At 38.8% G+C, this 17,368-nt stretch overlaps 1 protein-coding gene across 4 annotated transcripts in view; it reads left to right on the top strand.

The window, feature by feature from the left end:
* LOC144597293 (centrosomal protein of 170 kDa protein B-like) overlaps window positions 1–7,994 on the top strand; it is a 61,782-nt gene extending 53,788 nt beyond the window's left edge. For 3 of the 4 annotated variants that reach the window (XM_078406463.1, XM_078406460.1, XM_078406461.1), the window contains 2 exons: window positions 2,916–2,967; window positions 3,319–7,994. In XM_078406463.1, coding sequence (XP_078262589.1) covers window positions 2,916–2,967; window positions 3,319–3,608 — 342 coding nt within the window. In that variant the 3' untranslated portion in view covers window positions 3,609–7,994. The remainder of the gene's footprint in view (window positions 1–2,915; window positions 2,968–3,318) is intronic. The other variant, XM_078406462.1, reaches the window with a different exon arrangement.
* The last annotated feature ends 9,374 nt before the right edge of the window (window positions 7,995–17,368 follow it).

The following is a 17,368-nucleotide window of genomic DNA, read 5'->3' as shown; positions in this document are numbered from 1 at the left end:
CAGTTTTAATCAGTGATCTATTTACACCCATCCTTCAGCATCTAACATTAAGGACCTCTTAATGTTAGATGCTGAAGGATGGGTATTAATTGAAATCTATGAAATATCAATGATGAATTGTGAAAACAAATATTGTCTTGCGCAGGTAGACTGGGAAAATCAGGTTGGTTCTGGACCCCAAGAAAGGGAGTTTGTAGAGTACCTCCGAGATGGATTCTTAGAGCAGCTTGTACTGGAGCCTAACAGAGAAGGCAATTGTGGATTTAGTGTTGTCCAATGAACCAGATATAATAAGGGAATTCAAGGTAAAGGAACTGCTTGGAGGTAGTGACCATAATATGATTAGTTTTAATCTGCAATTTGAGAGGGAGAAGGTTAAACCAGGAATGTCAGTGTTGCAGTTGAATAAAGCAAACTATGAAGGCATGGGAGAGGAACTGGACACGGTCGAATGGAAAGGGATCCTAGCAGGAATGACGGTGGAACAGCAATGGCAGGAATCTCTGGGAAAAATCCAGAAGATGCAGGATCATTTCATTCCAAAGAGGAAGAAAGATTCTAAGGGGAGTAAGAGGCAACCATGGGAAGTTAGAGAAGGAATAAAACTAAAAGAAAAGATGTATAAGATAGCAAAGAGTAGCGGGAAACCAGAGGATTGGGCAACTTTCAAAGGACAACAGAAAATAGCAAAAAGGGCAATATGGGCTGAAAAGATGAGGTACGAAGCGAAGCTGGCCAAGAATATAAAGGACAGTAAAATATTCTTTAGGTATGTTAAGAGGAAAAGATTAGTAAAGACAAATGTGGATCCTTTGAAGGCAGAAACGGGTGAAATTATTATGGGTAACAAGGAAATGGAAGAAGAGTTGAACAGGTACTTCGGATCTGTCTTCACTAAGGAAGACACAATCTCCCAGATGCACTAGTGGACAGAGGATCAAGGGAGACAGAGGAACTAAAAGAAAGTTGCATTAGGTGAGAAATAGTATTGGGTAGACTGATGGGACTGAAGGCTGATAAATCCCCAGGGCCTGATGGTCTGCATCCCAGGGTACTCAAGGAGGTAGCTCAAGAAATCATGGACGCATTGCTGATCATTTTCCAATGTTCAATAGATTCAGGATCAATTCCTGTGGATTGGAGGGTAGTTAATGCTATCCCACTTTTTAAGAAAGGAGCGAGAGAGAAAACGGGGAATTATAGACCAGTTCGCCTGACATCGGTGGTGGGGAAGATGCTGGTGTCAATTATTAAAGAGGTAATAACGGCGCATTTGGATAGCAGTAAAAGGATTGGTCCAAGTCAGTATGAATTTATGAAGGGGAAATCCTGCTTAACTAATCTTCTGGAATTTTTTGAGGATGTGACAGGTAAAATGGATGAAGAAGAGCCAGTGGATGTAGTGTATCTAGACTTTCAGAAAACCTTTGATAAGGTACCACACGGGAGGTTGGTGAGCAAAATTAGAGCACATGATATTGGGGGCAGGGTATTGACATGGATAGAGAATTGGTTGGCAGACAGGAAGCAAAGAGTAGAATAAACGGGTCCTTTTCAGAATGGCAGGCAGTGGAGAGTGGAGTGCCGCAAGGCACGGTGCTGGGGCCGCAACTATTTACAATATATATTAATGATTTGGATGATGGAATTAGAAGTAACACTAGCAAGTTTGCAGATGACACAAAGCTGGGTGGCAGTGTGAACTGCGAAGAGGATGTTAGGAGGTTGCAGGGTGACTTGGACAGGTTGAGTGTGTGGGCGGATGCATGGCAAATGCAGTATAATGTAGATAAATATGAGGTTATCCACTTTGGCGGCAAAAATAAGGAGGCAGATTATTATCTCAATGATGTCAGATTAGGTAAAGAGGAAGTGCAACGAGACCTTGGTGTCTTTGTAACCCTTGTAACAGCAGGCAGTGAAGAAAGCTAATGGCATGATGGCCTTCATAACGAGAGGATTTGAGTACAGGAGCAAAGAAGTCCTTCTGCAGTTGTATAGGGCTCTGGTGAGGCCACATCTGGAGTATTGTGTGCAGTTTTGTTCTCCTAATTTGAGGAAGAACGTCCTTGCTATTGAGGCAGTACAGTGTAGGTTCACGAGGTTAATCCCTGGGATGGAGGGACTGTCATATGAGGAAAGATTGGAAAGACTAGGCTTGTATTCACTGGAGTTTAGAAGGATGAGAGGGGATCTTATAGAGACGTATAAAATTATAAAAGGACTAGACTAGCTAGATGCAGGAAATATGTTCCCAATGTTGGGGGAGTCCAGAACCAGTGGACACAGTCTAAGAATAAAAGGGAGGCCATTTAAAACTGAGGTGAGAAGAAACATTTTTACCCAGAGAGTTGTGAATTTGTGGAATTCTCTGCCACAGAAGGCAGTGAAAGCCAATTCACTAGATGAATTTAAAAGAGAGTTAGATAGAGCTCTAAGGGCTAGTGGAATCAAGGGATATGGGGAGAAGGCAGGCACAGGTTACTGATTGTAGATGATCAGCCATGATCACAATGAATGGCGGTGCTGGCTTGAAGGGCCAAATGACCTCCTCCTGCACCTATTTTCAATGTTTCTATGCTTTAGTGTTTAAAATCAAGATATAATGCATAAGAAATTGGCAAAAGAGCCAAATATGACGGGGCAGGAGTTACATGAAAAGAGTAGAAGAAAAAGCACGTTAATTTGAATAGTTATTCATGCACTGATCTTCTGAAATTATATATTGTCTACATAAATCAGAAACAAAACTGATCCATCTTTAAAACCTCTACATTTGAAATGTAGATTACAGTGAACAATCTCCCAAAGATAATTGTGTTGATACCCAAATCCTAATCTAGACATGTCATTGCGATATCCATTTTATTAACTAAAAATCTTATGATTATTAACTTGTCATTTTTCTATTCTAGGAAATATCTTCAATTTTTAAAGACTTGAGAAGAGTTCAGAAGCAATTGGATGGTTAGTAAAATTAATCAAAGCTCTTTTAATGCAGTTGAGTATTTGATAATCACAATGTTTAAGAAACATTTAGACAGATAACTGAACAGGATAGGTTTAAAGGGATATGGGCCAAACGCAGGAAGGTGGAACTAGTGTAAATGGGGCATGTTGGTCGGAGTGGGCAAGTTGTGCCAAAGGGCCTGTTTCGACGCAGTATGACTGTGTGATCTTTACCAACTGTCATACATGGAAAGATGCATATAGGAAAGATAATTCAGATATTGTCTTAAAAATAGTTGATTAATGCACTCAGTTTTTTTTCCCTATTTTGCGAAAGGTGTAGATCAACTAACGTCTCTTATTTTACAGTGATCAATACAATCATAGACCCTGATGGATCTCTGGATGCCTTGACTACTAATCACCTGTCACCAACTTCTGCTTCGGCAATGAAGATAAAAGAAAGGACTGGTAATACAATGATCTCCTCAAACGATTTGCCAAAATCAACAACTCGGATGCTGATGGCATATGCCCATCAGGGCCCGAATCTATCCCAAATGTCATCTGATGCTGACAGTATTGACTCTGATTCTGAGTGTAATACTCAATACACCATGGTTGAGCCAAATATGGAAGATACCATCACAATGCTTTGAAAGAGCATGTTTTGTTTTGGCCATTATTGTGCCAGTGTGCATTGTCATTGTTGCTATGTGAGGGTGATTGTGGAAAAAAAATGTATAGAATAATGTTGTGACTGATATATTGCACAAAAAAAGCTTTTTGAAAAAATGTAAATTAGCAACAAAAAAAACATAGCTAGGTTGCATTACACTGTGGCAAGGTACATTTGGCGTTAGTGCAAAAGGAAACTGACTGACACTGAAAATACTTGAGTTTGGGGCTAAGGCGTGCCATTGAATAATATGTAACTGCCATGCACTGAAGAACACTAGTTCCACAACGTCCGTCTTGCATGTCAAGCTCAGCACCAACTTAATGATTAAACAATAGCTTCATGTTTAACAAGTTGTTACATTCATTGTTCTTTGTTTGTGTATATCATGATATGATATAGACAGGACCGATATTTAACTCATAGTGGTGTTTGCAATATTAGTTCAATATTTTGAGAGGGAGCGCAATCAATCATTTTCCTCTAAACGAATCTTTATTTGATTATAAACATATGTAATAGTTGATTAGTTATAGTCCGATCAATCTTGTGGTATTCTTTTGTCACCTCGGTACTGTGCATGAATACGTAAGGTTTTCTAATCCTTTTCTGATGTTGAACAGGTTTTAATTTTGAGGAGGAGATCTATACAAATCACTTCAATAATACAATTCTGTATCTTCCAGACAATTTGAATTGTAGCTACGTAAGACTAACACAAGCTGCTCAGCCAGTAAATTATGTGAGAGTAAAGTTGGAACTTTCCAACCAGAAACAGTAATGCACAAACATTTATCCCATACTTTGAAATATCAAGGTGTATCTAGCAAAATTCTGCACTTGGACTATTTTCAGTTGTGTGTGTTTTTTTAAGAGGTGTTTTCTTTCAAGCTGTCCTCCACTTAACATGCTTGCCTTTGCCCCTCGCACTACCCTCTTTCAGCTGGGAACTTCCCCATAGAAATAGCTAACTCCAATATTGTAGATTAACTGGCAGCTTGCCTTTGTGCATAGTTTAACCTGCATTGATTTATCATGCCAATGATCACAGAACTCTTTCAAAGGAAAGAATTTGCCCAAGCAATATTTGAACTTTGGATAACTTGCATGATGGTTTAAAATTGTAAAATCAGAATTCACAAAGAACAAAAAGTGACATTAATTTTGGAAAAGTTTATTTAATAATGAGAAAATATTTCCTGATCTTAACGGGCAGAAACATTTGCACTTACAAGCTTCAGAAATTTAATGCACAAGCTCTGTAGCTCTAACCAAGCAAAATTGTTTTCTATGAGTATGTAGGTTAATTGGCTGGGTAAATGTAAAAATTGTCCCTAGTGGGTGTAGGATAGTGTTAATGTGCGGGGATCACTGGGCGGCACGGACTTGGAGGGCCGAAAAGGCCTGTTTCCGGCTGTAGATATATGATATGATATGATATGATATGATAACCTCTACAGAACTGAAACATGCATTGAATATTTGCACGGTAAAGACACTAAAAATTCTGATTTTGGTTACAAAAATCCTTTTATGCTGCAATGACCTAAATGTTGTGTAAACATTAGCAGCAATGTTCTGTGATAATTGGAACGATAAATTATATTGTAAACGCCTATACTTGTAACTGTGACAAGTTATTTAGGTGGCTTGGTTCTTATAAAGTTTGTCTCAAGACAGGCGATCAACCTATCTATGACAGAGCTGGAGCCAAAGATCTTAGCTTCTCGCCTGCATTTTCTTTAAATTCACTCTCTGACACCAGTTAGTTTAATGATACTTCCAAAAGGTTATGGATCAGTTCTTGCAATAATTATGCACCTTCATATTACCGTTTCCTGAGACATTAAAAGTATTCAGATGAGAGTGTCAGGCCACTTGTAGTCCACAACATAATGCATGAACATAAATATGGCTTCTGTGGATTATGTGTGTGTGTGCCTATTCCTGTCTGTATACTGCATATGCGTGTTTCAGCAGAGGTTTGACTACTCACCACAAAGAACAAAAGCTGTTTTTTGAGGGTGGATGCGTTATTTTGGTGACATGCCAGCCAAGAATTATCAATGACTAATCTTTCATGTGGGCAGCACTGCTATGTCTGATGTGAATTTTTCTGCACTTCATCTCAGTGTGCAGCTTTTATTCCACACCTGCCTTTAATCTAGTGTGCACTGTAGGCATTTGTGAGATGTGAGAATTTGAAGACAAGAAGTTTTTTTTTGGATGGAGTTGTCTTCTACTGGTCTTCCACATAACGGTTAGATTATAAATTTAAATGGTGACAGAAAAGTGAAGTTATATTGTCCAAATTTCAGTTCCTTTTTAATTTACGTGCAGCAGATTTTTAGATACTAGAGGGTTTTTTAAAGTACATATTGTGGCCTCTCAGCTTGGTCCAGATTTGACTTGTTGCTCTCAGTAAATACACTGGCTTTATGGAAACAATATATTATCACCTCCTTTCACTGAGAATTAAATCAAGAGCAGCATTGCAAGTTTGGTGCAGGAGTATTTGAACACATTTATTGTATGTTGCTTTAATAGTGTCTCCTGTACGTTCATAATTTACATTTCATGAGGACTTTGGTATTTTAATAGTTGACTGAAAACAATTTTGCCAAACAGTTTGGAAGATTCTGAATCAGAAAATGATATCCAAAATGATTAGTTAGTTTAAAAATCAGATTGTTGTATGTTTACACTAAATTTTCATCAGTGCAGAAAAAAAATGTAATTCCTTCAATGTTGTTGTACACTGTTCATAAGTAATGCCCTGTGCTAAAGTGTCTTAAGCACTTGTTGCTAGCCTGCTGATCCTGTACTGTCTCTTCAGTGGCACATTTATTATTTTACTTGTAACAAATTCTATTTAAATGAGAAATGCCAATTATGCCGCATTTTATTTCAAACTGAATCATGCCAATCTTGAAATATTGTATTTCTGTACACTCCAGCTTTGAATTTGTTTTGTATATCACATTTTGCACAATTGTACAAAGCTGAACATACTTGGCTTTCTTCGATTTTTGGCCAGTTTCAACGGTGTAATTTATTTTGTTGCCTTATAATGAATATCATGTGTAAATTTTGTTGAGATGAAAGCATTTGATTTTTAAATTGTTTTCCACACGCTAACATAATTTAAAATTTCTATTTAATTTTTCCATAGAATCAAATGACAATAAACCATTCTTCATAGCAGTGTAATGTTTGTGTTTTGAAAGTCCATGTTACCAATGTAATGTTAAACTGAGCAGGCTGCAAGATGATACATTCGGTAATTACAATTAAAAGAGAGTCGTGTCATCTCATGTTATCACGCTAGTTTGTGGTAAACTGAGATGTTGACTGCTATGCATTTATTTTCACTTAAAATATAATGGAACCTTTTTCATAGGTTCGTTTGGATCAAACGAGGGAGGAAATTTGAACTAATGGATTTTTTAAATACCTCAAGTTTCTCACTTAAGTCCAGTGGCGTGTATCCTGAGGCATTAAATAGTTGTAAAAATTTACATGGACATGAGACTGCAGATCCTGAAATCTTGAGCAGAACTGTTGGAGGAACAGTTTCCAGGTGCCAACCAAAAATCACACCTCAGCTCTGCAGATTATGGCTTTTCAAGTGATTTACCCGGTGCTTTATAAATGTGGCAAGATTTTCTATCACCGGCCTTGTTTTCGGTGTTGTTCTCCAATGAAATTACTTTTCTTTCAATTCTTCTCAAACCCATCTACAAATCAATTACTTTTCTTTCAATTCCTTTCAAATCTATCGACAAATCAACTTAAATGTATGTGCCCTAGTTACTGAGCTCTTGGCTGAGGGAAATAGATCTTTATTGTTCACACTGCCCAGGCCTCATAATTTTAAAGCAATCCTCAACTTCCTTCATTCCAGAGGAAATAACCCCAACCTAGGCAAGGGTACTGTTCAATTCACCTCTACCCCACCCACTGTGGACATCAGACTTTGTCTAAGGAACTGATGTGCTACAATGCGGAGAACTATATTTCGCACTCTTTCTCCCCCTTTGCTCTATCTATTGTACTTTAGTTTGAACTGATTGTATCTATGTATGGTATATCTGATCTGTTTGGATGGCATGCAAAAAAAAGCTTTTCACTGCATCTCAGCACGTATGTCAATAATAAACCAAAACTACCTATAATTCTCCGCCCTTGGCAATATCCTCCCTTTCTCAGGTGCTAACAAATCCTTGCAGTATATGGTACTCCACCTAGTGTCTAACATGACTTAATAGTTTTAGCATGACCTCTCTGATCTTGTATTCAATGGCCATAGGCCAGCTCACCCACTTGTCTTCCTACAAAGATTTGGGAAAATGCACTCAAGATCCCTTTATTCCATTACATATGTTGGTATTCGACATTTTATCCCTATGTATTCTCTCGCAATGTTTGGTCGTCTCCCCCCCCCCCCCCCCCCCCCCCCCCCCATATATATTGCTTCACATTTCTCTGGACTTAAATCCATTTGCCACTTTCATGCCACCTAATGAGACGGCACAGTGGCGCAGCAGTAGAATTGCTGCCTTACAGCGCCAGAGACCCGGTTCGATCCTAACCCACGGGTGCTGTCTGTATGGAGTCATATGTTCTCCCTGTGACCAAGTGGGTTTTCTCCAGGTGCTCTGATTTCCTCCCATATTTCCAAATATGTACAGGTGTGTAGATTAATTGGCTTCGGTAAAATTGTAAATTATCTCTAGTGTGTAGGATGGTGCTAGTGTAAGGTGATCGTTGGAGGGCACGGAATCGATGGGCCTGTTTCTGCACTGTACCTCAAGTCCAAAACTGGTTCCATGGCACAGGCAGTTAGTAGTGCTGTCTTGCAGCACCTTTAACCCTCTATGCAGAGTTTGCACGTTCTTCACTTGATCCAATGGTTTTCCTCCTGGTGAATTATTTTCCTAACACATTCCAAGGTGTGCGCTGGTAGACTAATTAGCAGTCATAGCTTATCCCTTAGCAAAAGTTGATTGCAAAGATATTCAAAGGAGAGTTGATGAGCAAGCATGTGTGAGAGAGTAAGTGGCAGAAGTACAAGTGAATGAGGGGATTGGCTTGATAGTGTGACTTCCCATGCTGTTGCTGCCCTTATCCTACCTGGTAGAAGTTGTGGGTTTGGAAGGTGCTGTCTCAGTGAGATTCTGCAGCACAAATTAGTACTGTGTGTCGGTGATGAAGTAAGTGATTGAAGCAAGTGGGCTGTACTGTCCCATGTGGTGTTGAGCTTGAGTATTGTTGGAGCTGCACTCACCCAGGCAAGTGGAGAGTTTTCCATCAGTCTCTTGACTTGAGATTTGCAGATGGTGGACAGAGTGAGGAGGTAAATTTCTCACCATGGGATTCCTAGCCTCTGACTGCTGTTGTTAATTGTGTACATGGCTGCTTCAGTTTTTGGTCAGTGGAATCCCCAGGATATTGATTGTAGGGGTTTTCCATTATGGTAATGACATTGAATATCGGAATGATCGCTGTTTTTTTAATCTTATTGAAGGAAAGCTGACCATTTTAGTTTTATTTCACACTGAAAGTATATTTGTTTGCTGGAATAGATGCACATCAAACACTTTTTACTTTTATTTTACTTGCATTGTACAACATTGCAGGTGATATTTTCAGTGATAATATGACCAAATTGAAAATTTATTTTATGCAAGTGAATGGATTTAAACAATTTGAGATTCAAGTTTGATTCCTCGTCAGATGTTATATTGGGAAAGACTTGGTCATACTTAAGTCCCTGACTATATAATAATTGGTTTAATAATGCACGTCAAGATAAGATGGCACCGAAGCCAGACAAATCTTTGTAAGCTGGTCCCAGAAGGGGATCTGCTACCATTCATTACAATCGCTCCACTATTTTAAACCTTTAGTTCAACAGCAGAATTTCTTACACATCTGCCACACTGGACAGCTTGCTTAAATGTATCCTTTAGAAGGATGAGAGGGGATCTTATTGAAATGTATAAGATTATTAAGGGGTTGGACACATTAGAGGCAGGAAACATGTTCCCAATGTTGGGGGAGTCCAGAACCAGGGGCCACAGTTTAAGAATAAGGGGTAGGCCATTTAGAACAGAGATGAGGAAAAACTTTTTTAGTCAGAGAGTTGTGAATCTGTGGAATTCTCTGCCTCAGAGGGCAGTGGAGGCCAATTCTCTGAATACATTCAAGAGAGAGCTAGATAGAGCTCTTAAGGATAGCGGAGTCAGGGGGTATGGGGAGAAAGCAGGAACGGGGTACTGATTGAGAATGATCAGCCATGATCACATTGAATGGCGGTGCTGGCTCGAAGGGCCGAATGGCCTACTCCTGCACCTATTGTCTATTGTAATAATTTATCGTTTTTTTCGCTAACTGTAAAGCAATCAATAAAAAAGCTTTTCACTGTTCCGCCGTACTCATGACAATAATAAATTAAACTAAATGTCCTCATGCAACCGGTGTAGTTAGTTACTGAAAATGAATTGCAAGACACCAAGATGCTTTGGCATGTGTTATGAGGATGCCACACTGTTAGTCGGCGAGTCTGTGAATGCAATTTATGATAGTTATTTTAATTTTTAATTTCATTTTCAAGATCTGAGTGTTACTGGCAAGGTCAGCATTTCTGGCCCACCCCACTTTCCCCTAAACTGACTGGCCTGCTTTGCCATTTCGGAGAGCTTTTTAAGAATCAATCACTTGTGCAAATGAAAGTGAAGTGGCAGTTGGTGATAACGACGCAGCCTAAAACCAAATGACCAAAAAAGAACAAAGCTTGTAATATTTTACTGAAACTTAAAGGGGAACTAACAGAAACTTGAGCAGATGTTTGACTAAAGGTTTCATTCACGTCACAGCAATAGGTTATTCAGAAGAGAGCAGTCTATCTGTAGACGTACCTCAAACATAAAAACAATCCAGCTATTCTTACTGGTAAGTTCATATGTTACTTTTGTATTTTCCAAAACTGAATTGAAAGTATTTTGGTTTTATATACGATTTCCTTACTATAAAGTTTCTGATTTTGTGCAACTTTGAATTCTTTATTGGATTAATGGTTCATTTTCATAATTATCATGCACTATTATAAAGGGTAAGATAAAAGGTATTTGGTATCAAATGAAGTATAGAAGTAGAAACAAGGAACTGCAGATGCTGGTTTACCAAAGAAAGACACAAAATGCTGGAGTAACTCAGTGGGTCAAGCAGCATCTCTGGAGAACATAGATAGGTGACATTTCGAGTCAGAGCCATTCTTCAGACCGTCAAGTGAATTTAAGTGCTCTTACCAACCTTTTTAGATTGTTCTAAAAAGAAAATTAAATTCATATAATTTTGGTATCCTGTTTCCTAAAGAATTCAGATTATCTTTTAATTAAATAAATTCCTCTGAATTTACTAATATGCTGTCTCACCATTGAAATGAACTGCACCTTCAGTATTTGTGGATGAGATTAATTATTGGACTCCCACTGAGAGGTACTCTTCCAACAATTGTAATCATGAACCTTCCCTAAGGGCCTGCTAATTAATCCTGTGGTGTAAAGCATCCAGATGATGCGTGTGAATTTACTGCCTATGTTACAAGCCTTTTTAGACAATTTCCCTCCCAGGATTTTAAACTGATGTTGGTTTAAACCTTTTTAATACAACGTCGTTTCACAATTCATACTTGAGTATCAACTGTGATTACTGCCCATGGAACTAAACCCACACTAGCCTGATTCTCTCTTTGCCCAATGTCGATACTCTTACCTTCACTAGGCAATAATAATGTTCGTGTCATAGGAACACAATTAGACCATTCAGCCCATTAAGTCTGCTCTGCCATTCCATCATGGCTGACATACCTTTCCCTTGCAACCCCATTCTCCTGCCTTCTCCCTGTAACCTTTGACGCCCTTACTAATCAAGAAAATGATTAGTTTTCTAATCGGGTGGCATAGCGGTAGAATTGCTGCCTTACAGCGCCAGAGATCCGGGTTTGATCCAGACTACGGGTGCTTGTCTATACGGAGTTTGTTTGTTTTTCCTGTGACCTGCGTGGCTTTTCCCTGGGAGCTCCAGTTTCCTCCCACACTACAAAGACGTATAGGTTTGTAGGTTAATTGGCTTGGTAAAATTGTAAATTGTTCCTAGTGTGTGCATAGAGTGTTACTGTGCGGGTCGGCACGGACTGGGTGGGCCAAAGGGCCTGTTTCCATGCAGTATCTCTAAATGAAACTAAACCAGGAAACATGACAGATTGGACAAATGCAGAGCTTTGAACACTTGAGTTTAACTAATTTGCCACAAATTGGGCCCATGATCTTGTTCTGTGTAGTGCACCTAGTAATTCGATAAACTAAGCATGTTTAACCGTTAGGAAAGTGATTGTAAATGAGTTTCAAAGTATGCTATGGAGCAGGGTCAGCAGCTGCAAACATGTGAATTGGTAAACGTGAGTAATGTAGTCAGATAAGAATCAAAAAATGTATTTAGTCTACAGATACATTAATCTATATCCTTGGGTTGTTTGTATTATTTTCAGTTGCTTTGTGTAGGAGTATCTTCTTTGCTGCATCAGTAGATCATGAGGCACAATTAAAATTGTGCTTTTGATTTAGCAGCATTTCAATTAATGACTCCATATGCAAACCCAGATGGTTGTGATTAGCAGAGGATATTTATGAGAAGTTATTCTTGCCATTATTAACACAACTTTTAATTATCGACAAAATATATGTATTAGTTAACGTTCTGATATTACATGAGAAGAACATGTTTAGCACAACAAGAAATTGTGACTCAACACGTATTATAATTTTAACGAGTATAGTTGCTGCAGGTTTGGCTGTGTTGCACATTTTAATGCTGCAAAATCACTCAAGTATTGAGATGTCACAGCTTCTGACAATTTTTCTTTTAATTAATTGACTAAGAAAATCCTTTGCTACCTACTACAGTCTGGAATCTGGCTGCAGAAACCATTATAACAGCGATATTGATGTCACAACATTGGATCTTGCACGGAGCACTTAACTTTACAATAAGTTCCGTACTCACATCTCAATACATGAGCATCTGATTACTTAATAATCTTAATAATGACAAATTCACTTTTTCTTGCAGTGAATCGTAGCTTTTATTATGCAAGTAGAGAGCAGACAGAGTCATACAGCATGGAAACAGGCCCTTTGGCCGAATTTGCCTCGTGTGTACTTGTCCTACCTACCAGTCTGAAGAAGGGTCTCGACCCAAAACGTCACCCATTCCTTCTCTCCTGAGATGCTGCCTGACTCGCTGAGTTACTCCAGCATTTTGTGTCTACCTTCGATTTGAACCAGCATCTGCAGTTATTTTCCTACCTATTCAGCGATCACACTAACACTATCTAACACATTAGAGACAATTTTTACAATTTTACTGAAGCCAATTAACCTACAAAACCGAGATGCTGCCTGACCTGCTGAGTTACTCCAGCATTTTGTGAATTAACCTACAAACCTGTATGTCTTTGGATTGTGGGAGGAAACCCGGAGAAAACCCACGTGGTCATGTGGAGAATGTACAAATTCCGTACAGACAGCACCCATAGTCAGGATCGAACCCAGGTCTCTGGTGCTGTAAGGCAGAAACTCTCTGTGCCACTATGCCACCCGATGCTTCTTATAAAATGGAAAGTTCAGTAAATTCATAAACTATAATGTGATATATTGCGAGTAGTTTTATTCTCAATTAGGATTTCTCTATGTTAATTGTCAACTATCAATGCAAATACATTTTGATATCTAATTATATAACAAAAGTACTGCCCTAATTTACTATTTTGAGAATGGCATGCCATTTTGACAATTGCTATAAGTAACCTTTCCACACATTTTTTTTTCCTTCTGACTATTGTGTTTTGATATCATTTATTGCAAATCCCACATGTAATTAAAATATCCACACCACAAGATTTTGAGTTACAATGTCCATAATTTTGTTTCCAAAGTATTCAGCTCTGCATGATTTTCTTAAAATAATGGAATTCATTAAGGTAGTGCTTTTTGTAAATCTTATTATTTGCTACCGGATGTAAAACCACATTTTTAATCACTTCTCTTTTTGTAATGCCAGTGTATGTAATTAAGCAGTGTTAATTCTATAAAGAGCATTTAATAAAACATATCCAAAATGATGATTGTTCATATCCAGGTTTAAACATGAAATCCCAGTTTTAAGAATCTTGAGCATCTGAATCTGCTACATGCCTTTACACACTGCAAGAAGAATGAACATTGAAGTTTGACACGAAAGAGAATAGCAGAGTCTGGATCTGTCTTCACCAATGCTGATGATGCACCATAAAAACATCAATACTCCTGTACCTGAATCCTCTCACAATAAAAACATACCTGAATCCTTTCACAATGTTGAAAGACTTGTATACACTGGAATTTAGAAGGATGAGAGGGGATCTTATCGAAACATAAGATTATTAAGGGGTTGGACACGTTAGAGGCAGGAAACATGTTCCCAATGTTGGGGGAGTCCAGAACCAGGGGCCACAGTTTAAGAATAAGGGGTAGGCCATTTAGAACGGAGATGAGGAAAAACTTTTTCAGTCAGAGTTGCAAATCTGGAATTTTCTGCCTCGGAAGCAGTGGAGGCCAATTCTCTGAATACATTCAAGCGAGAGCTAGATAGAGCTCTTAAGGATAGCGGAGTCAGGGGGTATGAGGAGAAGGCAGGAACGGGGTACTGATTGAGAATGATCAGCCATGATCACATTGAATGGTGGTGCTGGCTCGTAGGGCCAAATGGCCTACTCCTGCACCTATTGTCTAAAATTCAGTGTGATCATCATTTGCCTTCCTATTTCCTCCTATACATGCATGGGTCCCTTCAACATTAGCATTTTCCAGTCTCTGACCATTTAAAATGATGCTTTTTTTTTGTTTTGTTTGCTGTATTAGATCCACATTTTGTTACTGTTATGTTCTCTCCCACTCGCTTAGCTTGTCTATGTCCCTTTGAAAGGACACAAAGTGCTGGAATAACAGCAGATTCAGGCAGCATCACAGGAGAACATGAATAGGTAATGTTTCAGGTTGGGACCCTTCTTCAGATCCTGACTTGCTGAGTTACTCCAGCACTTTGTGTCCTTTTGTTTATTAAACCTGCATCTGCAGTTCCTTGTTTCTATATTCCCTTGAAGTCTCCTTGTATCTTCTGCGCTGCTGGGAAATGAGGCTAGTGGTTTTCTGTTAATACTTTCTCCTGGTCACTTTCCTCACTCTCTGGCATAACCTTAACCCTCTCTCCCACCGCACATGGCCACTCATGCATGCTTCTTTGGCTGAAGTGCAGAAATGTGGCCTCGGGCTAGAGAAGCCAGAATTCAAAACCCGAGCTTTTCACCTTTCCAGTGACTAAGGTTAGGGCAGTCAGGGCTGAACAAGACACTATCTGTCCACTCCCTCCCTGTATACAGTACTGTATACAGTAATAGATTGTCATTACCTTGGCTCAAATGTAAAAAAGAATAGTAACCATCAAGTTAAAATACAGAAAGATGAGTTTCTTCTATTGAAACTGGATTCTAGCAATAGTCACCACCTTCCGAAGAGGAGAGTAGAAAATTGTTTGGGGGCAGAGGATGAAAAATAGTGATATTATTCCAAAATGCTATTATTAATTTGCAGGTTAAAATATTCTACTGCAGTTTTACATGTGATAGGAAATTTAAACAAAATAATTTATGGTTTTCTTGAAATATTGACATTTTACAAGGTCCTTCATGGTAGGCTGATCCAGAAGATTAAGATGGCGTGACGTGAATATAGAGAGTAGTGGTAGATGGGTGTAATTCTAGATGGTGGTTTGTGACCAGTGGTGTTTCACACGATTCAGTGCTGAGAATTGTATTGTTTGTGAGATATACTAATGACTTGGGAAAAAACAATATTAGGTCAGCATGGACGAGTTGGGCCGAAGGGCCTGTTTCCCCACAGTATGACTCTCCGACACTAAAAGCATAGACGGGTTGGTTAGTAAGTTTGCAGACATCATTAAAATTGGTGGAATTGAGGACAGTGAAAAAGGCTGACAAACGATATAGCAGGGTATAGATCAATTACAGACATGGGTGGAGGAAGGGCAGATGGAGTTTAAGTGTGAGGTGTTGAACTTTGTAAGGGGAAAATATATGGTTAGTGGCAGGACCCTTTAACAGCATTGATGTACAGAATAATCTTGGCCTTCAAGTCCCAAGCTCCCAGAAAGTGGCAACACAAGTAGATAGTGGTAACAAAGGCATATTGTCTGTTTAGTTTTATTGGTCGGGGCATTGAGTATACGAGTCAGGAAGTCATGTTGCGGCTTCATAGGACCTTGGTAAGGCCACTTTTAGAGTATTGTGAGCAGTTCTGGTCACCACATTACAGGAAGGATTGGAGGCTTTGGGAAGGATGCAGAAGAGATTGACTTGGATTTGAGGGCATTTGCTGTGAGAGGTTGGACATTTTTTCTGGACCTTCAGAGGCTGGGGGAGATCCGATAGAAATATATAAAATTATGAGAGGCATAGACAGATTAGACAATCAGAAACCTTTTCCCAGAGTGGAAATGTCAAATACTAGAGGGCATAGTTTTAAGATGAGAAGGGTGAAGTTTAAAGGAGAAATGCAGGGCAAGTTATTTTTTTCACGGAGAGTGGTAGGTGCCGATAATGCACGGACAGAAGTGGTGGTGGAAGCAGGTATGAGTGACATTTAAAAGGCTTTTAGATAGGACCAAGAATATTAGTATTGGTTTATTATTATCATGTGTACTGAGATACAGCGAGAAATTTTGTTTGCATTCTATCCAGTCAAATCATACTCTACATGAGTACAATCATCCCATACAAAAGTACAACAGGTAGAGCAGAGAAAAATACCAGAGCACAGATTATTGTATAACGGCATTACAGTCACAGAGGAAAAAGTCCAAGATCTGCAATCAGATAGGTTGGAAGATCGGGACTATATCCTAGCTTATGGGAGGACCATTCAGTAGTCTGATAACAGTGGGGAAGAAGCTGTTCCTGAATGGCAGGTTATGGATCATATGCAGTCAGAAGGGATTAGTTTAATTTGGTATTATATTCGGCACTGACATTGTGAACCAAATGGGCTTGTTCTATTTTCTGTTTTTAACATTGAACAAAATGCAAAATGTCACTACTCAACTTCTTAGAGTGTACAGCTGTGGCACAGGGTTTGAATGGTTTCTATCCAAATGACTGCTGAGGGCTTAATTTTTAATTTTGGCACAATCAGTCGATGACATTGACTCGTGCTGCAAGTTAAATTGTCAGAAGTAATAACACTACCTCTCAACAGAAACAGGAAATAACAGCAAGCTTCTCAAATTCCTTTAGCTGTAACTGCCTAACAAGTAAACAGATGTGAAACTTCAGTCTCGATTCCTCTTTTTACACTTATTTACTTATTGATGATAATTGATGCACATCTTTTCTGTCGGTTTTGTTCTATATTCATTGCTTATTTAACCATTCAATCCTGACATCTTTGTATTTAAATTGGTCCCACTGCTGAATAGAAACACACTAAAATGCCAGCTAAAAGCTGAACAATTTGTTTTGGTGCTTTTCAAAATGTTCTCAATATATTTGTTTTTCTACCAAAAAGAACAAAATAGCACTTTTACAGCATTTTCTGTCTGACTGATTGTCCCGACCCGAAACGTCAC

This window comes from Rhinoraja longicauda, chromosome 10, assembly GCF_053455715.1.
Source record: "Rhinoraja longicauda isolate Sanriku21f chromosome 10, sRhiLon1.1, whole genome shotgun sequence".
Lineage (NCBI taxonomy): Eukaryota > Metazoa > Chordata > Chondrichthyes > Rajiformes > Arhynchobatidae > Rhinoraja > Rhinoraja longicauda.
Note: the sequence above shows the minus strand (reverse complement) of the source record. Positions and strands in the feature narration are given on the sequence as shown.